This window comes from Platichthys flesus, chromosome 7 (genome assembly GCF_949316205.1).
Source record: "Platichthys flesus chromosome 7, fPlaFle2.1, whole genome shotgun sequence".
NCBI lineage: Eukaryota > Metazoa > Chordata > Actinopteri > Pleuronectiformes > Pleuronectidae > Platichthys > Platichthys flesus.
In genome coordinates, this window is record NC_084951.1 from 21,927,631 (window position 1) to 21,952,140 (window position 24,510).

The 24,510-nt window shown below is 42.9% G+C and overlaps 2 protein-coding genes across 5 annotated transcripts in view; one reads left to right on the plus strand and one right to left on the minus strand.

The window, feature by feature from the left end:
* The first annotated feature begins 574 nt into the window (after window positions 1-574).
* On the plus strand, window positions 575-5,098 carry LOC133956486 (membrane cofactor protein-like). Of its 3 annotated transcripts, none has more exons than XM_062391583.1 (11): window positions 575-711; window positions 806-1,000; window positions 1,641-1,740; window positions 1,818-1,891; window positions 2,476-2,703; window positions 3,470-3,664; window positions 4,110-4,206; window positions 4,292-4,365; window positions 4,453-4,632; window positions 4,727-4,912; window positions 4,988-5,098. In XM_062391583.1, the coding sequence occupies exons 1-11, from the start codon at window positions 657-659 to the stop codon at window positions 5,005-5,007; spliced, it is 1,404 nt and encodes a 467-aa protein (XP_062247567.1). In that variant the 5' UTR covers window positions 575-656; the 3' UTR covers window positions 5,008-5,098. The 3 variants fall into 3 exon arrangements, with proteins under 3 accessions (XP_062247567.1, XP_062247569.1, XP_062247568.1); XM_062391585.1 differs by having other exon boundaries at window positions 3,473-3,664; XM_062391584.1 differs by having other exon boundaries at window positions 2,479-2,703.
* scube3 (signal peptide, CUB domain, EGF-like 3) overlaps window positions 5,095-24,510 on the minus strand; it is a 73,277-nt gene continuing 53,861 nt past the window's right edge. For both annotated transcript variants that reach the window (XM_062391576.1, XM_062391575.1), the window contains 15 exons: window positions 23,250-23,372; window positions 18,179-18,295; window positions 13,886-14,008; window positions 13,049-13,165; window positions 12,869-12,961; window positions 12,656-12,772; window positions 11,756-11,917; window positions 11,432-11,635; window positions 10,687-10,848; window positions 10,437-10,604; window positions 10,169-10,330; window positions 9,883-10,080; window positions 9,644-9,796; window positions 8,990-9,069; window positions 5,095-8,776 (listed from right to left, as the gene is read on the minus strand). In XM_062391576.1, the coding sequence (XP_062247560.1) occupies window positions 8,624-8,776; window positions 8,990-9,069; window positions 9,644-9,796; window positions 9,883-10,080; window positions 10,169-10,330; window positions 10,437-10,604; window positions 10,687-10,848; window positions 11,432-11,635; window positions 11,756-11,917; window positions 12,656-12,772; window positions 12,869-12,961; window positions 13,049-13,165; window positions 13,886-14,008; window positions 18,179-18,295; window positions 23,250-23,372 (2,132 nt within the window). In that variant the 3' untranslated portion in view covers window positions 5,095-8,623. The remainder of the gene's footprint in view (window positions 8,777-8,989; window positions 9,070-9,643; window positions 9,797-9,882; window positions 10,081-10,168; window positions 10,331-10,436; window positions 10,605-10,686; window positions 10,849-11,431; window positions 11,636-11,755; window positions 11,918-12,655; window positions 12,773-12,868; window positions 12,962-13,048; window positions 13,166-13,885; window positions 14,009-18,178; window positions 18,296-23,249; window positions 23,373-24,510) is intronic.

Below are 24,510 nucleotides of genomic sequence, written 5' to 3' on the forward strand. Positions count from 1 at the left end.
CATTAAATCGTTCAGGTAAATACAGTCTTTTAACAGATACTGGGCCAATCACCAGATTTTAGATAATTTATAATCATAACACATTTTATACTTTTGCTTCACACGTTCATGTTATAGTTCTTAACGATATTTATATATGTATATGACATATGCTCCACTGTCAAATCTAGATTTAGAATGTCAAGGATCTATGTTGTTTGTTCACTTAATATGTAGAATGCTTTAAATTAAAGTAAAGCGCTCTTTCATTGTGTGAATAGCATTATGGTTTGTTTTTTTTCATTTGTCCTTCCATTTGTTTATGTCCCATTCTCATGAACACTGAAAAACCTTGAAGGAACGTCTTCAAACTTGGCTCAGATACAGTCAGATAAAGGTTGTGCTCCATATGAAAACTATAATAAGAATAATACAAATAATAATGTAATAAGCACCTTTTAAAACAAAGCCACAAAGTTCTTCGCAAAAGTAAAAATGAAGGCAAAAGTAACAAAACAATTAAAAGCAGTTTGAAGATCACACAGCGTGTGTGTGTGTGTGTGCGTGTGTGAGTGAGTGAGTGAGTGAGAGAGAGAACCACCCCCCCTGTATAAATAACTCCTCTCCTCCTCATCTCTTTAATCTTCTCCTCCTTTAGTTTCTCACAGGACACAACCATGCGGTGTCTCTTCTGGGCGGCTCTGGGTTTATTCTCTGCTTTACTCGCTTCAGGTAAATATCTCACCAACAAGAAGGAAAAACGCTGAATGTGATTATTTCTGATGTCGCTCACTGACGGTCGCTGATCTTCCCAAAAAATGAAAAGCCCATGGGGCAAAGAGATGCTCTGCACCTCCGGAGCACCCTCACGCCCGACTGGAGGCGAGGTTCCGCCGCTGGGGGGGCTTCAGCAGCGGGCAGGAGGTCAGCTTCAGATGCCCGGAGGACTTCAGTCCCAGAGGCAACCCGTTTGTGCAGTGCTGGCACGGAAAATGGACCAGACTGATGCTGAAGTGCGAGAGTAAGTTCATGACACCATTTCTTTGATATCAGAAAAACACTTTTAATGTTGTTTTCCACCGGGAGGATTCGTTTCAACCAAGGCAGAGACTTTACGTGAGTCAATTTGAGAAGCAGCCCAACGACCCCTAGTGGCCTGATGGGTGACCTGCGTGGCAGACAACCAATACTACAATATAAAATATTGTTTATTTCCTAGACCTGCATGGATATTCAATATCTACCATTGTAACAGGGAGCTGTCCCAATGTTGATTGAGGAGGAAAGTTATTTGCAATAGATTGCCTTGTTTTGATTTGTTTCTTGAAAACCTGAGAAATACATTAAGCTTTCTGTGTATTTAAAAAAAACTCATAAGTTCATAAGTACGTTTTCATGTATAGTGTTTGGTAAAACTGGCTGAGGTTGGTGAAGGATTTAAAGCAGCTGGTGAAAAATGTGTAGTTTCTTCATCTGGAAAATTCTATCCAATATCATCTCGACACAAACATTATCTCAAGACACTTTGCATTGTGAGGTCAAGACCTTTAAATATTCAGGTGGTCAGATTCCAGCCTTGAGCTCTGATTGATTATTTCCCTCTCTCTCTCCCCCTCTCTCTCTCTCTCTCTCTCTCTCTCTCTCTATCACATTTCTTACAGAGAGAGCGTGTGGAAACGCCGGGGATCTACCGAATGGACAGTTCGACTATAGAGGCAATTCATTTATCGGGCAGAAGGTTTTCGCGACGTGCAATGACGGGTAAGTTGTACCCGAGGACGCTCATAGAAAACCTGGTCGGCTGTGTGTGACTGTGCTGCTCATCTCCATGTTGACAGATTCACTCTGAAGGGACTGAACTACATGATATGCAAGAGCTCTGGGTGGACCGGTGAATTCCCGAAATGTGAAGGTGGGTCTGAAACTCGGTCATCTTTTGGTATGCAGAAACCTCGAGGTGAATTGCACTGGGATGTATTGTGTCTGTAAGAACCAGTAACCGCTCCCTGAATGTGACGCTGTTCAAGTTAATCCCTTGATTCATCTAAACGTGGTCTTTACACTATGTGAATAAAGTTGTGGAACTAGATATTGAGTAATCTGGCTTGACGTCATGTCAGTGTTATGAAATTCAGGGATGAACTCACCTGTTCTAAAATCACATTCTCTTTCCGTGTGTGGCAGGATTGTGAGTTTCAGATTTTCTCAGATCGTCTCCAGCAGAGTTGTGTCGTCTGATGTTACACAAATATTTCACTCGTGTGCTTTGATGGTTCTTTATTTTCTCAGTTTATGTACAATATTTTCAGAGGTTTAAACCTTGAGTAAGTTAAGGAATACAATTAGCAACAGAAGATTGAACAAAGTACATTTAATTAAGTACAAAACCTGTAGGTATGTGTACTTGAACACTAGTATTTTCCACGTATTTGTCTAGGTTTCAGAGAAATTCTGTACTTTTTACTTCACATTAATAAAGTGTGATTATTTTCACAGCAGAGGTAGCAGCCACCTGCTCCTCCCCTGCAGTGGACCACTCTGTGAAGGCTGGTGGGACAGTGTCTCTGTACCAGGTGGGAGACAACGTGACCTTCACCTGCAGTCGGGGCTTCCAGCTGGATGGAGCTCCGCAGGTCACATGTGGGCCCGGTGGACAGTGGCTTCCTCGGCTCCCTCGGTGTCTGCCCTCGACCGAAGGACCTGATCAGCCCTCTCGCAAAGAAGGTACGTTTACTTCTGGATAAATAAATTATTGGCAAGATTACACAAGCGCAACAGAATCGATTTCCATGAAACTTGATGACAGGATGCGATATAGGTTGGGGAAATTTGGCACAGATCTGGACAAAGGGGAATTATGTTGGTCACAAAGCACATTAGTGATGATATTCCTGCTAAAGGTTAACTCCACTGTGGAGGAGGAGGAGGAGAAATGAGGAGGAGAAGGAGGAGAAGGAGGAAAGACTCACATATCAGTTTTATTTCAGAGAATTTAATCTGTGAAGCTGTGAATATTTTCTATGACTTGAGCAAAATACATAGATAAAAAAAAGGATGTTCACTAGTATGAATTTGATCTCCACATTTCAAATCCAGGATTATCTTTTCACTTCCTAGCTTTGGGAGACAGGACAATATTTAAGACACCAATTTCCCAAGGGAATAATTCATGGATCTTGGTGAAAGATATTTAGTACATATTTCTTTTATGACTGTTATTCAATCTGTTGCAGATCCAAATAAAATCTGGAATCTAGTTTGTTTAAATGTGGTTATATAGGGTTTAGGTTTATTACAGGTGCTGTGCAATAACAATGGGACTATAAACCTGTTACTACATTCAAAGTGTGGCTGTGATGATGTGGATTCAGTAGAAAAAAAGTTAGTATGTGTCTTTATAAGTTTTAGAAAACTATTCCAAACAAACATGAGGTTATTGAATCGGACTGCTGGGCCTTGATGGAAGCTCACTCCTCACTCTCCTCTCCAGCAGGTGGATGTGGCAAACCGCTCACCATAAAAACAAACAACGCCAACCTCGCTGACAGGTATATCATCAAGACAACCTTTAGGTCCGGCGACCGGGTCCACTACACGTGTGACGTGGGACACGCTCCAGCCGGAGGCAGCAGACAGCGCACGTGCAGGAACGGGAAGTGGACGCCGCTGTTCCTGAAATGTGAACGTGAGAACTTGTAGATTCTGTCACAGTCAAACTTTAGTGTGAAGCTTTGTCCGTGACTGAGGAGCTGATGTTTGAGGTCTTTGAAGTCCTAATGTCATGAACAGTGTTTGATTCATAACTGATGTGAGGTCATCAGTTATCATCCATGCAGCCATAGTTTTTAACCCTAAACAATGTTATTTTTTCAGTGTGGCTGTCTTGATGGAGGAATATATAAAACTCTATGATCTACAAATATGAACAATCTAAAAACATTGTTTTCCAACTAGTTATATCAGAAATACTTTCCTTTGAACATACTTCATTCATTACAGAAATAAATTCCTTTTTAGTTGGTTAGCATTTTTCTTTTTCAGTTCAGTCGACATAAAAATAGAAACAATATATTTCAAGTTCATAATGTCCTGACAGATTCTAAGAGGGTTCTTGTTGTCGTCTTTAAAAGCAAAGCAGTGCGGCTCTGCAGGAGAGATTCTGAATGGACAGTTCACATACACTGGATTGGATTTTGGAGACACTGCTACAGCCGTCTGTGATAACGGGTGAGACAGCACCACGCAAGCTCTTCTATTATACAGACTGTTTGTTGTTACATATTTAACTCTTCATTTTATATCCTGTCCTCAGGTATTCTCTCGTCGGACGGGCCACCAGGCACTGTAAGGATAACGGCTGGGATGGACGTGTGCCCGTATGTGAAGGTGCGGTGAACAAACAGAAACATCTACAATTCTAAATGTCCTGAATCTCTTTAGTAATATTTTCTCCGTCTGTGGCATCTCCTCCAGCTGTGGTGTGTGAGGAGGCTCCACAGGGGACCAACGCAGAGAGGAACAACCTTCAGGAACCACCGTACACGTTCAGGAGCGTGATTGGCTATCGGTGTCGTGAGGGAACCCTTGTTGGACCGAAGGAGATCTGGTGCACCCACAACGGGACATGGAGCTCACCTCCTCCTAAATGCAAAGGTCCCAAATAGACGCAGCCTGTTTTTTTTGTTGTACAACTTAACTTCTTCATCATGAGCTAAATTATAAATGTTAACCCCCCCTTTCTTTGCAGTGATTACATGTGCGCCTCCAATTGTGTCGAGGGCCTCCTGGGCTGGAGCTCAGATGAACCTGTATCAATACAGGGACACCATATCCATCGAGTGTTACACAGGCTACACCATGATCGGCCAGAGCCTGGTTACCTGTGGTCAAGATGGCCAGTGGTCACCTGGCCTGCCCGAGTGTACACGCACATGTAAGTAAACAACTTTGTTGCAGAAACTTGATATTTATATTATAAACTTAAAATGAATATGTTTTTTTTTCTCAGGGCGTCGGGTTGGGAAATGAAATGCAAATCCAGAGTATTCCATCGAGCCGATAATGATCTTATTTGCTCTTGAAACTTAACTTTCAGACATTAAAGTGCGTTTGAAATGAAGCTGAAGTACAGTTTGTTTATTTCAATAAGTGTTTCTGGGCAGCAACAGGTACAAACTTGTTCCATTCACCTCTGTACATTTCTTTTTCTTTACAGTGGATAATGTTACTGTATGTGTATCATCTCTATAGACTAAACGGTGAGTGAGCATTTCATGGACAAACAAGCTACGAGAACATAAGAACACCAAATTCCATTCATTTAAAAAGACAATACAAAATCCAGACATTTTTTTTTACATGAGCAATAACAATTCAAGTGCAAATATCATTATCAACTCTATGATACATCATAGCAAACTCTTGTTAAAAGGCAACAATTAAAAAAAAACAAAAAAAAACTACAGGTTGCAGGAGAAGATGATGATGATGATGATGATGATGATTTTGGCTGGGAAGGGGGGGGGTTGGGGGAATGAGGGCATGTGGGCTGAGTGAGCAGCAGCACTGGGACGCTGCGTGATGACGTCTGCACGGAGGAGTAAATGTAAAATAAGTATTTAAGTGAGATGTGTATGGAGGGATTTTGTTTTTTCATGGCTTGGCCCAGCGTAGCCCTCAAATCTGACAAGGTGGTCAAATTCCCTTTGTGTCCTCCTAGAGCTCGGGTACGTGGAGGTACATGATCCCACATACTTTTTATTTACATTTACAAAAACATCCTCCCTGATCTATTCATTCGTTATCAGAAAGTGAGCGTCGACTCGATTTTAATTTTCCTTTGGAGGGTTGAATATGTGGGTTAAAGTGGGGGTGGGGGGGGGGGGTTATCATTGTCACTTGCCCACAGACCAACCATGTAGCCGTCTGCACTGATGACACTGATATTAAAAGGAGTTGCTCATGCACTTTCTTGCTGAGATTCCCGTCACCACTGTTCTTGATCAGCTCTTTAGTAAAAACCACACACTGTTGTTTCCACACTCAGAATTTCACATCAAAAAGTCTGAATGTGTTAAAAATCGGGTTTAAGAAATGTGGTGGGCAGACAGGACAAGGCTAGCTGTTTCCCTCCATTTCCACTCTTTATGCTAAGCTAACTATCCGCCACACATGAAAATGCCAATCTGCTCCTCGACTACTTTGCAGATCCTAACATGAAGCAAAGTGTCAGATTTGACTAAACATAAATTATTTCACCCTGTTTTGGTCGATGTTTTAATTTCACAACATATATATCAACATATTTTTAAACACACCAAATATCATGTTCTTTAAAATCACATTTTTTTTAACGGATTTAGTTTGTTTTTTTTGTATTTTCCCCGTTAAGAGTACAATGGAAAATTGTCGTTTCGAGAATTAAGTTGCAATATTGTGAAGATAAAGTCGTAATATACGCACAATACTCTGCACTTTAACTCCTTTTTTTGCACTTCTGGTTAGACGCTAAACTGCATTTCGTTGTATAAGTACTCGTGTACTGTGCTCTGACAATAAAGTTGAATATAATCTAATCATCTAATATCATGAGAATAAATAAAAAAGAAATGAGCTGCTATTAGAGCCTGTGTTCCACCTTGCCTGGATCCAAAATCTTCAACCAATCTCCAGGTTTCTGGAGAAATTGTGAAACTACTTTGAATATCACACATGTGTAACCAAAGATACACAATCGACCACCAATCATTTCCCTCCTCAACAAAAAAAGGCATTTTCCTCCAAGTCTGTATCTGTTTGCTTCTTTCTTTGAAATAAACTCTTTCACAATCTTTTTTAAATTCCTGATAAGTAACTAGATCCAAATTCCTCATTTTAACGTTTGCAGCAGGACTAAAATCCGTTTATTGTCATCATTTTACGACCTAATATATCGCGACTTTATTTTCATAAAACTTACAACTCAACTCTCAAAAGCAATGTTCTTCCCTTTAGGTTACCGTAATACTTATACGTATAAGAGAGACACGATGAATCCGAGACCTCTTCTGCCAATAGTGACGCATTTTTCATACGAGTCTCGACAAGACCGACGCCCACTTCACTTCACACCTTTGCACAACCACTGTGTGGGTCACAACAGGGCGTGACCAAAGTTAAAGGTGTTTGTCTTCTTCTTCTGACGGCTTCTAAATCTAGTGCACAAACAACTTGACCTTCCCGTCTTTTCTGGGGCAGTCTTTGGAAGAGCTGTCTTCATTGGGACAGAATACAACGTGAGCGGGTTGTGTATGGAAGGGGAGGGGGACGGGGGGGGGGGGGGGGGAGTAAGTACTAGGTGTCTTTGGATCTAAAGACGGGCACAACATTAAAGGGTCGAAAGTGTTTTCTTTTAAGGGGGGGAAGGGGGGGGGGAGTCCTGCGTAAACAAATTAGGATCAAAGAATTCAACCCTCGTCGAAATTTATTTTCATTATTTACAAGATTGTTGAAAAAAAATTAAAATAATAATAAAACACTGTAAAACTAGAAATCCACTGACAGGCAATGTGAGATTATCAATTTATCAACTGTGTGTGAGAATTAAAGAGTTTTTCAGATTCCGCCGGTTTTAAAACCCGCGGACTAGAAGTGTGTGGAGTACATCGGAAAGACAATATGAGATTGAAGAATTAAAGTGACCTTTTAAAAGAAGCAGCAAACGTAATGTCCCTCAAAGACATTTCTCTCTCTCTCTCTCTCTCTCTCTCTCTCTCTCTCGCTCTCTGAGACATGTTCCACCTTACATCCCATTATCTCATTTCTGTGGCTCTCACTATTATTATTAGTTTGTTATTCGTCCCCTCAATTGTCCGCGGGTGTCCCTGGAATAAAAACATTTGATCTATTTGCTTTTTAAGTTGGCTTGTAAAAGAGCAACACAACGGAACAAAACACAAACAAACTGTTTTAACAGTAAAACTCGTGGAAGTCGCTCTAAGAGCTCAAATATAAGTAAGGCTTTAAATGACCTGGAGCGAAGCTGCGACACGAGATTCAGCGACGGCTCCTCCTCGCCGGGCGAGTGTCAACACAGACACTGAAGATGGAACCGGGGGGTTACACAACACGCACACAACACGCACACAGAGTCATACTTAATGGTAGGAGTTGGAGCCGGAACTCAGACCCCTCATTTAAGCAAATACGACAGCAACAAGCTCTATCAAGCTCAAACCGCACACACACCAAACATCGCTCCCTGTCTGAAGTCGACGTTTCTATTGTTATTTTCTGTGTGTGTGTGTGGTTTTGTTTCACAACACAATAGAAAAAAACAAAACCCACTCACACACTCTACACCCCCACTGAGGGTTTGAGCTCGGGGCTGCAGACCTGCGCTGAACGGAAACGACATGAAGAAAACCTAAAACACAAATAATGTTCTCTTCAGGTCTGCATAGTGTTTATTGTCAAAGCCTATGGAAAATACGAGAGGGTAAACAAGGTGGCAGGTTTTGTGTTTCGTTTTCTTTTCTTTTTTACTTTCTTTTAAGCCCTGTGAGAGTTGCGGGATGTGGCCTGTAAGGCGGCGGGAGGGGGGTAGGCGGGTGGGGGGGGGGGTCGGGGGAGGTCACGATCCAATGCGTCGGCCGCGCGACCTTTTTTACTTGTATGGTCGCAGGAAGGCTGAGACTTTGCTGCTGATGAGACGTATGAAGGAGCGGGGGAGCATCTCGTTGGACTCCCGAGTGGTGTACTTGAAGTAGTTGTTTGGGTGAGCCAGCACGTCGAACAGAGTCTTAATCAGTTTCTTATCCTGTGGAGAAATAAAGACATCTGATGCTATAACACAATGCTATAAAATAAATGACACCTTCTATCTCAGATTTACATCTTATTATTATTATTAATGCACCATTTGACTCATGCAAGCACCACTGTATTTGTTAGCAGCAGTTTTACTTTGCCCAACAATATCTTACATCTAAAGACCAAGATAAACACAGTCAGAATAAATCCTTGTTCACACCTTGAGGATTTCTTGGTGGTTTTCTGAAGAGTAGAGTCGTCCGTCCCTCACTATGTCCTCTACCAGCTGTTCATAGTCCTCTGAATTCAGAAACACACAGGAGACAGGCCACGGTTACAAGCCACCGTGGGACATGTTGAAAAACATGGCGAGCACATACAAAACAGGCTTGACTGGGTATCCGTTGTTTGTATCAATGCTGTGAAACACATCAGTATTATCTGCTGATAAATAACAAGAAACTACAATACTATACCATTTAAAATTCTGTAAAATAATTATATTAATGTTTTTAAAACAAACATACCCAAATTTGCCCAAACAAATTCCAATGTCCTCTTATGTACTTATTATCAAAAAAGTTCAATCTGAAAACCTTATTGGAAAAAAAATAAAACAGCGCTACCTGTGGCCACATGGAGTATTTACACATTGAACCATATTACACTTTCTTAACACTTGAAACTGGATTTCCCAAAGTGTATGAGTTTCATCGCTTACAATTTAAACTTTTTACATGTAAGAGGAAGATTGTTATGTTGTCTTTTCATAGCTAAAGTCTATAGAGTGATAATAAACTCATCATAGAGTTTAAAATTAGTTTCATATTAGTAGTAAAAAGCAGCTGCTGTGGTAAATGGGCGTGTTCGCTACCATCATAGGTGACGTAGGGGATCTGGAAGCCCCGGGCGCTGTTGGCCTCGTTGGACTTGAAGTTAATCCACAGACGTCTGGAGCGAGCTGTGAAGGCGATTGGCCGCTCGTACGTCTGACACGTCTCGTAGGTGGTGATGGATGTGGCTGACCCTTAGAGGGGCACAGACAGGACAACGATGAGCAAACAGGTTTTTCTTAAACAGTCAATGGAGGACTGGAAAGGAGAAGAAACTCACAGTTCTTCCTCATCACCAACACATCTCCACACTCGTCCTCGGAGGGCAGGAAAATCTCCGGCACCACGATGAGGATCTTGCGTTTGCTGGGCGGGTTGATGTTCCAGATGCATTCCACGTTGGCGGGGTAATTGCCGGGGTAGTTCGGTGACTCAATGTAACCCATGAACTCGCCCATCTCTCCACCGCATTGCCTGTCTAGACACACACACACACAAAACACATTAGATTCCAGCTGCTGGTTGGGAAATCACACACAACACTAAACCGTCACTTCCATGCTCACTCTTGCACTGCGATACGCTCGTGGCCCCATCAAAGTCCGTGGTGGTGTTTCCTGGGCAGGAGATACAGTAGTTCTGTCTGAACTCTGTCTGATAGGTCCCCACGGGGCAGCGGATGCACCGGTGCACTGTGGTGTTGTAGTAATGACCGGGAGAACACTGAACTGCAGGGGTGAAGTGGAAAGAGGGAAACACACATCAGTGGCTGCAGCTTTTTGATTAAACGAGTATATTTTCCTGCCTTTTTTATCAAAAAGAGCACACGCTGACCTTTGACCTCACAGTCGTGGAAGGAGCTGGCACCTTCCCGCTTGGTGCCCAGTCCTCCGCCACAGGGGAAGCACAGGGTCCGTCCCAAATCGGGCTGGTAGGTTCCGTGAGGGCACGGCTGACATGGTTTGAAGCCGTCGCTGGAGAAGGAGCCGGTCGGACACTGGCCTGGATTTGATTTGAAGAACACAGAGAGTGAGCTCTCGCTCTAAACACATGTACACCTCTTTAATATTGTCTCTGGTGCTACCTGCACAGGAGGAGATGTTCCGTGCCCCCACAGGCCCGTGGCCGTCGCTGCCGGGGCAGAGGTCACAGGCCAGCTGCCCCTCCCTCTCCTGGAAAGTGCCCGGTGGACACTGGACGCAGCGCTCTTGCTCGCCGTGGTAATACGACCCCGACAAACATCTGACTGAGAGAATATCCACAGCGGATCCAATCAGAGACCACAAACATAAGAAAAACTGAAATGCAAACCTTAGACTAAGTCTTGATTTCAGGTTTCTTCTTGTCCCCGGAACAGATGATCCACTAAACATGAATATACGGTTCACTTTACTAGATACACAATCTAATGCAGTTCAATGTGTAAATCTAATTATAGGTTTATTATCATAGTGATCATAGTTACAGGCGGGGTTGTATATATTTTATCGAAAGGTGTTTTAAATGTTATTGTCCTTAGATTGACACATTATAAACACATCTGAATAAAGTGCAGTTCTCTTCCTCCACTGACTATGACCTCACAGCTAAAACACACTGTACAAGTTAATTAATATCACTAAGTGCACAGGAACACGTGTGGCATCATAAAAATAGACTTCATGGGGAATTTGATTGTATGAGACTGTACAGGTGTCGTCAGTAAAGTGGGTAAAGAGCGTTTACTTCAGTGTATAGCAGTTTATGGCAGCATGTGTTTTGATATGGGATTAAATTCAGAGTCTCTAGTTATGGTTCTAGTCAGCCCTGGTCCTGCTCCACGGTCTTACCACATCGGCCGCTCTCCCGCTCCGAGCCCGGGTTACAGTTCTCTTGACTGGGAGCGGCCTGGGGAAGTTTTTGGGCGACCTCGTATTCCAAGCCCGCGACTCGGATCAGGAAGCGCTCCTGGTTGATGGACTTCTTCAGAGCCTTGATGTAGGTCTTCACCTGCTTCTCCATGCGCTGTCTCAGGCAGCTGAGATTACAACTGCCTGGTTTTAGGTACATTGACGTAGAAATAAATAAAAAGAATAATGACTGAGAGTGAAATCTGTGGCAAAATACGACAGCCCCAAGGTCAACAAGGTGTTCTTCCGAGTGAGGTGAACGACCTGTGGTGTCTCCGGGTTTGACCTCGGCCTCCAGCTCCAGAGTGATGCGAGTGACCTCTTTGTTGGACGGGTTACGAGCACGTCGTCCCTTCGCCTTCTTTGAGGAGTCACACTTGAGGTTGACAAACGTTACGAGGCAGTTGCTGCAGGGCTGCCCCCCTCCTGTGAACACATGATATCACAGTCTGTGTGAGATAAACCTGCAAAGCCCATTTATTCAGTCATTACAAATTACATTAGTGCTACAACTATTGATCTGCTGAATATTTTCTTCATTGGTCAACTACATATCTCTTCTATTAAATGTTATCTCATAATTTGCCATCAATCTAAAACTCTGAAATATTCATCTAAAATGTATATAAATAAATCAAAAATTAAATAATATATTTTTATAATATATATTTAATTAAATATACAGAAATATGTCAAAATAAACCTGATAATATTGATTAAAATGTACATAAATATATCAGAATACACCTATAAATAATTCAGATAAAATATAAAGAAATATATCAAAATAAAAAACCTAAATATATTCCTATAAAATATAGAGAAATACATCAAAATAAAAAACCTAAATATATTCCTATAAAATATATAGAAATATATCAGAATAAAACCTAAAAATGTCAAAATTGAATGTACAGATGTTTACTAAATATAAACCTAAAAATATTCAGAAAAAAATATAAAAAAATATATTAATAATAACATGAAGTTATATGACAGGTATCAACAGCAAATCCTCACATTTGATTTGCTTGCAGGGAAAAAAGGTTTGAATTTTGTATTTGGAAAATTGTGAAAAATAATCAAATACGCTCCTATAATTTTCGATAAAAAAACGCACACACACACACACACACAAACACACAAACACACACAAAGACTTACCTGGTCCTAGCGTCCGTCCCCTGTCCTCCGTCCTGCCGGTCAGTTTGGGGTGCAGGTGACATTTGGCATTTTTAATCTTGAAGGAAGCCGTCTGCTTCACTGGAGGAGCCAGAGTCTCTACACACAAACACAGCCACAGCGTGTCAGAGCACACAGAAACAGAGAGTGTGTCCAAATTGTTGTGTGATCACTAGAATCTGGAGGGAATCGAACCTATGCAGCTATGACTGCTGGAGTTGAACCTGGAGGGAGACTTTCCTCTGAAGATGGGGATACCACAACTGACTGAGTAGCTGTTGTCAGACTCTGGAAAAAATCACAAACAAAAATCAAACTACTTTGACTTCCAGGGTTTATTATTGTAAGAGTGCACTCTCCCTGGGAGGGACGTACCTGCCAGATAGTGAGCTTTAGAGGCACAGGTGAGGGAGCAGCTCTCTTTCTTGCCCGTCTTGCTACAGGTCAGTGTTGCTTTGGGTGCCACCAGTCCAGCAAAACACTTCAGGACTTCTGAGGGGAAAGGTAGGAAGACACAGACAAAATAAACAATGCATTCCACGACACAAATAAAACACAAACAAGAAACACTAACATTTGCCAAATACCAAAAAACAAGAGCAGATGTAAAAGGCTTCTGGAAAAAACACATTTCAGAAAATTTAATTTCAGGCAAATGAATCAACTGAAACAAGAACAACAGGAGGTAAAATTAAACTGAGATTAAAAACTTAAATCATCCTCGGGATAATAATGTGTTGAGCTGGAGATTGTTCTGTATGTTATTCCATGTTGCAGGGGCATGATGCGAAAATGTGGATTTATCAAACTCAGTAAAAAAACAAACTGAGAATCCATTCATTTGAGCTCAATACACATTATAAGAGAGCAGTAAGGTGATGTGAAAGCTGGAGTCAGACCCATGAAGATTAATAAAACCCAGTGTGTTCCTCTAACAGAGAGAGCGATAGAGAGAGAGAGAGAGAGAGAGAGAGAGAGAGAGAGAGAGAGAGAGAGAGAGATCCCAACTCCATAATTGTAATTATCACCTGTTATAAATCTTGAAGCATATTGAAAAAGAGTGTGCAACAGTTTCAGGGTATACATACTCTTTAGACTGGCAGTAAGGTAATATATCTAAATCAAGAAAGCTGAGAGAGACACACAGACGTTTCCCACAGCCAAGAGTGTGACTCAGTGGATCGGCCACACGGGGGCAGTGCTGCTACGTACCGACGCAGTCCTTCCGGTTCCAGTGCAGCTTGTACCCTGGTGGGCAGGTACACTCGTAGCTCCCCTGAGAGTTGATGCAGCCATATTTACACCCCCCACGATTTATGCTGCATTCGTCGATATCTGCGAATAGAAACGTTGGCACATAGATGTTTAGTTACAAAAAGAAAGGCTCAAAACATCAAGAGACAAGCATCGAAGCAATCTGGAGTTCATTTTCTGTTGAGTGAAATCCTTTGAGGAGTTTCTCTGAGGTCAGCTGGATCCGTTCAGTCAGAGTCTCACATCCAGGGAAGATTAATGTGTTTGCGTGTAAACAGAAGTGATTCCGTGTTTTGATGACGCCACCTTGGATTTCATGGTCAGAACTGCTGCGCTGCTCCGTGTGGGGGGCGGCTGGTGTGCGGCCCAACTAATTATAATCACCTTTCCAAACACATGCTGAGCTCTAACCACCAAAAGCATCCGGGTTCCAGATGCAGGCCGGCCGCCATTCACGCCAGACAGAAAATTAGCTGCCGGGGACGTGCCAGGCCGCGGACAAAGTGGTGGGGACATCGGGAGCGAGCGAGAGTGAGAGAGAGAGAGAGAGAGAGAGAGAGAGAGAGAGGCGCAGATAATGGCAGTGATGGATGATCGGGGCCTGATGATATGAAATGCTCTTCCCTGTCTCATTCAATTATTCACCCTGATTAAAAACAGTCTGTGCGCCTCTGCACTCCCAGAAGAAGTTGATGACTTCATCAGCCGCGTCGTGCCAGCCGGAGCCGCTGGTGAGCGATGCGCTGCTTATCCTCCGCATCGGAGCCCACCATTTAAAAGACAAAGAGCTCTAATGAATATCTGATGGAAGCTGAGCTCATCCGACGGCAACTGCTGTTTTGACTTCTTTGTTCCTTGAGCACTTGCAACCAAACGGACGCACTCTGACCTTTCTGCACGTCCCTCTGGCCTTTTCGTTCTGTGCTCTTAGAAAACAAGAGAGGAGAAGAGCTCGGGGGGGGGGGGGGGGGGGGAGCAAGAACGCAACAAGACAATCTAACATTTAATTCAACAACTGCTTTGTGTCACGTAGAGGAATTTCAGGGCGGGTTCGGGAGCTCGTGGAAACATCAACATCTTCAGATTTTAATCAATTTTTCTGAGCTTACTCATCAACATCAGCGACTCCCAGTGCAGCCGACATCCCAACGTGAGCACGAGGAGGGAAAACTCAGGCTAAACTCGGGCAAGTCTGAACAGTCAGGTTGTTATTACCCCCGACCAGAAGGCCAGGATTTTGTCTATTTGTTTGTTTGTTTGTTATTGAACAGGATTACAGAGGAACTACTGGACTGATGACCATGAAACTTGGTTGAAGGATGTGGTTTGAGTCAGGGAAGAACCCATCTTATTTAGGTGCGAATCAGAATCAGGGGGCATATCAGGGATTTTTTTTTTATTTTGAGTTCTTTAAAATCGTTTTTCTACATCTCCGTTGATTTCTCAGAGAATAATTCATGGATCTGCATTCAAAAATAAATCTTGCTTGTTTAGGGGACTGAAATTTATGAACGAGTGTAATTTGGTGTGGATGCAAATAAAAAAGCATCCAGATCTAGTGAATTTAAACGTGGTTTCATGAGGGTTACAATTACAAAACTTTAAACTCTCCTGTGTGTATGACTGTGTCTTTTGTTGGTTCTATAAACACACACATTTCTCTGTAGATAAAGCCGCTCTGCTCAGCTCCACGCTGCCTGGACCAGATGACGCAAACTCAAAATCACTGACCACTTCAGCTACTTAGCTGCAACTGCCGAGTCTATTTTCTTACCAGATAAGCAAAATATGTGTGGATTGTTTTGCTAGCTGAGAGGGAGAATGGCTGGATATACTCTCACTTGGGAGGAATGTCGACGGGCCTCGGCACAATGCTTGACAGCAGGTCACCGACCTAATTGGGTTGGCTTAGGGTGAGTCTATTGTTAAACACTGAGCAAAGCTTTCTGCCTTGTTTGACAGCTATATCTCGGCTGATGAACCACACTGGGAATAACATAACCTTGGTTATGGCCAGGAGTGGAGAAAGTACAGCAGCCAGCGCCATAAATCTCTAGGGTTATCGAACAGTTCCGACAGCAGCGATGAAAGGCGAGGGAACTCATTCATCACCGCACAGCTCAACAATGGTAGAGAGTCATTTACGCCTGCCCATCTTCTCCCCGCTGCAGCTCGGTGCGACCTGATCACCGTCCATCATGTGAGTAAAAGGCCTCACAAATCCAATTCTGCAGCTTTCTATTCCCTGAGCTGACAGCGAGCGCAGCTGCCTATTGTGGAAAGGATCCTATGACCTACAGCAGCATTTTAAAAGGCACGGTTATCTTTATTAGATTGTGACAGCGGAGATACGGACAGGAAACATCATGTAACCTTTTGAGGGTGTAATTAACTGCGCTGTCGGGTTTGTGCAGACCTGACAATCCCATACATCTTAACCTTACCGCTTCTCTCGACTTTGTTGCAACATTCCTGATCAGTAGACTTGTCAAAGCACAGACGAAAACAAAAGCACGGAACAAATCACTGCAGAGCCGTGTATTTCTGAGATGTGAGTGCATACGCTGTCTCTCCTTCTGTGTCTCTCTCACAACTACTGTGAGGCCCTGAGGCACTGGAAACAGCAGCAGATTCGAACTGGTGATACGCACTCCATCAAAGAGCCGCCACAACATCCTGATGTGCTCCGGCGGGCCGCTTTCAGCTGCCCGCCGGGCAGAGCCGACGCGCCCACCACACACCTCCTGACACCAAAGGCTACTTCTGCTATTTGTTCCACAGCAGAGTACAGTGTACCTGCTAGTGCTTGATGGACGTGGTCCTCCTCTGCCTGACGCCGATGGTTTGTCATGTTTTAGTCCATTAACTGCAGCGCAAATCATCTACATTTTACATTACTGCCAAGTGTAGCGTGGGTTCTCAGATTGATTTCCTGGCTTCCGGGCAGCCACCTGTTTCAGCTCATTTCAGTCCATTGGTGAATCAACTTGGAGACTTAAAAGTGGCTCGAGATGGGTGATCCATCAGAGAGAGCATTTAGCTACATTTACTTTTATCCTTGAACGCAGACGCATGCGGTAACTCCACTGCACTGATGTGTTTTCAAGGACTGTGACATCCAGATTTACGAGTAAGCTGCTGAAAAGCAAAACAACCACAAAGCTAAAGCACACTGAGGTTGATTCCTTTCGTTTCTTGTTGTTCTGCAACTCTAACATCTCTGACAGCAGAATGAAAATATATGTTTTAATGTTCACTTGATAGGAACAATTACAATAAAATACTTTGATGGACAATCTGTCAAGTTGATTCAACTGGATTTTTTACATTGTTCATCAATCCTGATTGTGCATGTGCTCCTCAGAAGATCCTGTTCACCGCTGTACACAAAATGTTCTGTATTTATGTATTTAGAACGTTAAAGCAGCACCTTGACGCCTCCTTCTTGCATGATTACAAGAGAAAATACAAAGGATCAGGTGTGACAGACATGTATATTACATATAAACGTATGCATGTTAATCTAATTCAACATTTGACGAGTTCACATTAGAAGTTATTTACTATTTAAAACCGATTGTAAAATTAAGATAACTGGTTTATAAGCGATGACTTCAGGAACTAACGCAGGAGAACGTGTATGAAAATGTTTATCTCCACCAACATATTGTAGAATGTTAGCATTTGCTAATTAGCACTAAACACAAAGAACAACTGAGGCTAGCAAAGCTATAATAACTCAAAGGGGAGAATATCCCAATCAACACCAATTGGGATATGTCCCAATCATAATTATTAACCCATTAACCTCATGGTGGCGCTCATTTGTTATCATGACAATCCACTCTCAATGAACTGTGAATTTATTGAATCCACTCAATACTAGACACGTTTCATTTTCTCCCAAATTCAAAGCCTGACCATCTTACTGACGTCACTGCAGTCCCTTTGACGGCTAAGAACACTCAAATAAAGTGGGAAACTTAAATTTACAGACTGAAACATGCCTCGGAAATTAATCAGAGATTATCTCAAGTCGATAAAACGCTTTAATTTATCAGTTCAATCTCTGAACTCTGCTCTGGTCCCATATAAGCTGTCAGAAGAAATTCTAATCAACATTAATAATCTTTTTCTAGTGTTCTTGTTTCTTTCCTGCCAAACAGGGACTGATAGAGGGTTAGCGATGAAGTGCAGGATGCAGAGGAAGAGTGAGGGAGATATTTGGGGGGGGGGGGGGGGGGGGCTCACCTCCACAGTGTGCCAGGCCGTACAGGACGTAGCCTTTGTGACACAGGCACTGGAAGCTGCCGGCAGAGTTCACACAGAAGTGGTCGCAGGCGCGGTCGAAGGAGCATTCGTCGATGTCTGTGTGGACAGAAAGACAATCTGTTAGAACCTTCTACATCACTCCAGCAAATTACAGAGAAAAGATCTTTCCATTTTCAAACAAGATTCTCCCCGCACCATCACAGCATGGGTTCCTGCTTTCATGTTTTTTCATTGTGTTCATTGTTTGCGATGGGTCAAATCACAACAATCAGAAAAAGGCATCTCTTGGGAAAAAAGGAAGACGTCTTCTGTTCCGTGCTTGGTGGCCGACCTCCCGCTGTCGTGCAGTTTTCCATTTTGATGCTCTGAGATGGAATTCTCAAAGCACTTTTGAAATAACAAGCAGCCGCAGCAGGAGACAAAGGAAATTCTGCTCGGCACTTGATAATAGGGACTGAAGGAACTTTATTTTGTTGTCCCTACACAGAACCTGCCAATCATTTCTCCTCTTAACCGTGATGGAAGAGGACCCAGAAACGTTTGAGACTCCGTAATCTGACGTCTTTACTCTTCTGTTTCCAGGGTCATGTAAGTAAATCATGCATTGAAAAATCCTTGAAGAAAAGACAAATGTAGTAGGTCACAGTATAATCTCTGATCTCTGAGGGACGAGAGTTTGGGGCTGGAAACATTCTGCTTTCTGTTTCTAGTTTGACGAATCAGGTTTTAACAGGCTTTGGTTACCTGTAGGTAAACAGTCCGTGTGGAGACCACATTGACTGAGGCTTCATCAACACCACCACGTTTTTTAGGTGTCGTAAAATGTACAGTTTAACCGCACAACATCTGTTAAGCAACGAGGTAAGCAACGCTTGTAACTGATCATCTGTGTTGCGTTCTATTCTGTTAGCCAAGATTAACGACAATTTCTTCTGGAAGACGTCACGTGTTGGAGCCTGACCAATCAGTGAAGGCTACATTCTGCTCGTCCAGACTAAAACATCGCAGGAGTTTTCAAAGTAAAACAGGGGGGGGTAGAGTTTCCAGATGTTTTCATTGTAGCGGCTCTGAAACTCGGCAGTAGTGTGGACGCAATGCGTATTTGTATTTTCAAACCAAAATATAGCGCTATGGATGTAGAACGAAATGCATCAGCTATCTGAGTTTTCAATTTATCTGCATTCATTTGTGTTTTGTCTGGAGAAACGGTTAATAGCCAATGGAAGACCTGTCTTGGCCTTGATATCCATCGTCTCCACAGGAAGCCCGCAAAATATTGGCTGTTGCCCCCCGAGGCTAATTCATGGTCAGACGATAGCCGATTGGCCCAAGAGGTTGGTCACAGTAGGAATGAAGATAAGACGAAACTTCAACCTCATCAAACCTGCAAATCTACATTGAACCGGCTCCTTCCTGCCCGTCAGGGTCTTATCTTCTTCAGCTCCTCTGCTCTCTTACAAGTGCAGGCCGATAAGTTGCTTTCAAATGTCATGGGCTCAAAGTCCGTTGGGATTGATACATGAAGCTACAGGAAGCGGATGACATTTGGTTTTATTAGCAGTTTCCTTTAATGTCAGCAAGAATCTGTCTAAAGCCCGGGCAGCGCATGCTGGGAGAAAAATGGGATGTGCTACAACTTTGCTGGATGTTTAATTGGTTAATTAAAATAAAAAAACTAAAAGGATTTTCCCAGGAATATAACGCATTTCATCCTTTTCATCCACTACAGCGCCAGCCACCATCAAACAGATGACACAGGTATTTCACAGCAATTACAGGAGTGCCGTTAAATAATGGGTTACCTGGAAGAAAGCAAGAAGACAGACTGATAAATGTCTGCACAAATCTCCCATGCTTTCATAATACTTGACCAAATATTCACACCACGCATAATCCTTCAGAGGCAACACAGCTGAACTCTGTGCAGACCAGTAAAAACACTTAGGGAGGGTAGTGCTTGGCAGATCACCAGAAAAAGATGAAACGGTGCGGAGATTAAAAGTTCATTAAGTGATCAGTTTACAAGCTTTGGAGGAGATCCACAGGTTGATGTTTAAAAGTTTGAAACCTACTCGTCAGGGTGAATAAATCTCCTCCCAGGAAGGACAAAAAGAATCACAATTCAAATGGAACAATCTTTTTTTTTAATTTCCGAACCTGGCGAACCCGCAGATCAAAAGTGACCTCAAACAAAAATGAAAGCAAGAACAAACTCTTAAGAGTCCCTGGTTTTTAGGGCCTCAGGTGATTAATAACAGCACAGGGAGATGAGAGCAGCATGGGCTGGCACATGCCCCACGAGCCATTACAAAAGGGATTGTTTTGGGAATATTAAGTATAAACTATGCACGGTGCACTTTTAAGTGAGGAGTCTAAAACCCTCTGGGAATTAGGGGCGTGGTGACTGAGTTTACTAAGTGACGCCAGAGGTCGATCTGCAACTTATCATTATATCGTTCTGCGTTCTTCTTTTTTCTTCGTGCCACGCTGCAGAGTAGAAGTGTAGAAGACATCTGGGAGCTACAGCCCCTATTTACCAAGCATCTAAGGTGAAGTATGCAGTGCAGGGCTGGACCACATCATGAGGCCACGCACATGCAGGGAGCAGTGGAAAGATCAAGTCAGAGCAGTCATATTAAGAGACGGACGGACTAAGATGGAGTTTCCTTCAATTATTTCCTCTCTTTGTTCTCTCCTGGTTCATCACTTTAATCTCCGCCCTTGCTAAAAAAATAAAACTCCAGGGAGGCAAATAGCATTGGCTGAAATTCAGGAAGAGGTCACCGTTGTTTATATACAGAACAGATAAGAGCTTTATCGTAGATGTTCCCTCTGGAGAACCCACGCGGGCTGATGCACATCTCCCTAAGTGCCCTCATGGGGATTAGGAGTGAAGAGGAGGGTGTCGAGGGTGGAGGAATGCCGACAGGGGCTCAGCAGACGTGTCCCGTCCTGACTCTTGGGCCACGGTCCACTGACAGCGGGGAAACACCATGACTGTTTAAACCAAGATAAATCCAGAGTTCAGTTTACACATCTCAGCACCTCGTGGAGACGGCAAACGCCCGGTTAAGTGTCACTGATGTCACCGGGACGCCTCAGACGAGCTGCAGCATCCATTACCAGGAATACAGGGCCGTGGTTGTGTGATGGCTGCAGGGGCACTTCTTCATCTGCCTGGGATTTATTCTCATATGTGAGATGCATGATGGGATATTATACTTTGTTTAGTTTACGTAAAACCCCCGAAACACACATTTTAGGACACCATCCCAAATTAAACTTACATATATATAATTTAATAATATGAACTTGTTATTCTCATTACAATTATACATTAAATTCAAGTTGAGTACATATAGAAGCTAAGGAGGTTATGTTTTGGGCCCCGTCCATTTGTTGGTTGGTTAATTTGCTTTAACTATTGGACAGGTCACCACAAAACTGGCTCTACTGGTGGTAATGGGTCATTCATGGAACATCCCATTCAGTTTTGGTCTGGATCAGAACCAGGAGAGGAATCCAAGAAAGTCAATTAATTAAACATTGTGAAAGAGGGCGTTTTTAACATTTTCCCAGATTTCCCAGGGAAATAAATAAATTAATAAATCTTGACCCAAAATAAATTAAACCAGGCAACTTTCAGGGACTGATAAGCCATTAACCCTAACCTGACCAATACCCCAACCCTTTTATTTTAGCAATTTGGTGCAGCTTGATTGAAGTCAAGGGGCCGTTGGGCCTTGGCTGAGATGTGTGCTCTCCTGAGTGCTCTTCTGTTTCATGCAGTTTTAATTTGTCTTTCATGTAGACACATACTAGGAACTTTTAATGACATTGTTAGTCTGCCATGCCTGCAAATACATTAAAGGGAATTTGAAGTATGCTTCATACTAGAAAAAAGAGGTTATTTTGGATTATGTAGAATGGATTTTGATCTGAAAGTGTAAAACTAAATCCTTGTATCAAATCATATGTTTGTAAACTAGTAGATGATGGTCAAATTTAAAAAAAATCCCAGTTGCAGCAGCAATAGAGGAGAAATCATGAGGATGGAGCTTGACCTCCACTGAGAGGCATTCTGCTCTTTTTTTTCCAGCTCTCATTCAGCGAGTGAGAAAAACGTCAGGAATGAGAGAAGCGCGGATAAGGAGCAGACAGGTGACTCAGCGGTGTGGAGTGGGTGAGCCTGGCATCACCTCACTCAACAGGAGGTGAGCTTCAATCACGGCCCTTCTCTCCAGACAAAACACACAACACCAAACAAGGACAACGCTGTTCCCGAGTTGCCCCCATGCACCCAAACAGCACATGGCTGAGAGGGTTGAGGCACGGTGCCACAGAAAACAAGCTGTGATTTACATTCCTACATGCACAGACCACATTTTCTCAGTTATCTGTCATTGTGGCAAAATAAACTCTGAATTGTTTGGCTCCGAATAATGAGACAAAGGCATCCCACTAAAAAGCAGATACAAAGTGACAACAAAGTGGAATGTGAGGCACAGGGACGTGGAGCATGTTTTCGTTGACCACATATGATGCTGCTGCAGAGCCGTGTGATTCCGCGCTGCATTTCTGAGCTCGGTGCATGACACTGATGTGTAGCAGGCGTGATATTGACGGACCACATCAATCCAGGAAGGAGAATGAAAAAAAAAACAAGGAGCATGTCATTTGTTTTTCCAGCCCGAGAGAGACGCTGAGAAGTTCTTGTCTGCCCGCTCTCCTTCCACCAGATTCCTCTGTAGTGGCTCGGCTCTTTAAAGAGGTTTTAGAGCTGCAGCTTTAATTCCCCACACCTGTCTTCGGCCGTGGCAAAACTCTTTATTTGTTCTGCAGCTCGTCCTCCCGGCTCCTGCTGAGTGACGGCTGCCACCAAGTCGAACAGAAAAACAAGCCTGAGTACCCTGCTTCGTCCAGGAGGGACGATTACTGTGCCACTGGAGAGACACTTTTAGTTCAGTCATCTTTCTGTATTGAAGTCTACACAAAACACACAAAATATGTTCATTTAAGCGACAAAACCGTGGTTGAATGAGCTTCCTACCTTGACAGGTTCTCTCATTGGTCAGAAGCTTGTAGCCTTTCTTGCAGCTGCACTCGAAGCTGCCGACGGTGTTTCGACACACGTGATCGCAGCCGCCGTTGTTCAGGCGGCACTCGTCAATGTCTGTGAACAATCGTCAAGAAGAGTGGACACATCAGACCACACGTCCTAAATGAACCGTAAACACAATATTAATGTAACATCTTTGAAATGAAGAACTCGTGTCCTAACAGCTGCCTGTTTGAATATCCAGCAGATGGAGAGCAGGAATCTTTTCTCTACATTATATCAACATTAACATTAGACTATATTTATTTACATACAAGATAGATTTCCAAAGAAATAGTTTATGGATCTTGATAAGAAAATATGCATATTTATGCGTGTGTGTGTGTAATTTGGTCCTGCTTGATTGAATTTAAGGAAACTATGTTTTTGGCCACTTGTTGCTCTGCTTTGGGCTCCACCAGCTCCCTAGAAAGACATTTGACTCATTAGCTCCTAAAAGCTCCTCTATGTTCACCAGCTAGTCTCTGACTTTGCATGAGCTCAGTGTATTAAAACTTTCTTGTTGAAAATAACAACACAATAAAAGCAGTGAGAGGGAATCAAAGTGGTGTAAAGTTATGGATCATTAAAATGAAGTGAGACGCTGCTGAGAGGAACTGCTGAATTGGGCTTTAATGATAAATAACAACCTCTCACGTACAAAGAATCTTGATTATAGCAGGTTTAACAAAATCTCTTGAAAAAGTTGTTAAAACTGAACACATTGCTCGAAATAATTAGAGATAATGTCTGTACAGGCGTGAGAGTCTCGCTGAAACGTGGAACGAGCATCAGGGCCTTTCCTTAATGTCCCTCCGAATGGCTGAAATCTGTTTGCGTCTGGCTGTAATGGGCTGCAGCTCTCACACGGCAAAGCCTTGATGCAGCGCGACCTCTAAATCATCATTCCGATTACCGCGCTCTTTATTTCTGCAGCCAGTATTGATGTATCGTGAGCGCATTCCTGCGTTTGATGGGTCTCTGCCTTGATAGGTCTGGCAGCAGATCTAATTAAGTCTGAATTATCATCACAAATGAGGCATTTGTCTCTGGAGGGGGAGTCTTCATCATCTGGTTGAAATAAAATGCAACCGAAATGGAATAAAAATAATCCCTTCCTCTTCTTTGTCTCTGTTCTTCAGAAGTGTCTGGCCCTGCAGCGAGCCCCTGTCTTCTTGTGCCAGTGCAGCCTGGATTTGTTTTCCTCCTCTTC

Bases quoted from the DNA above. Each gene is read 5' to 3' on its own strand.
- LOC133956486 (XM_062391583.1), top strand. From the start codon at position 657: ATGCGGTGTCTCTTCTGGGCGGCTCTGGGTTTATTCTCTGCTTTACTC. The intron at 1,741-1,817 runs GTAAGTTGTACC...CCATGTTGACAG, and splicing joins TTCGCGACGTGCAATGACGG to ATTCACTCTGAAGGGACTGA. The intron at 2,704-3,469 runs GTACGTTTACTT...TCTCCTCTCCAG, and splicing joins TCAGCCCTCTCGCAAAGAAG to CAGGTGGATGTGGCAAACCG.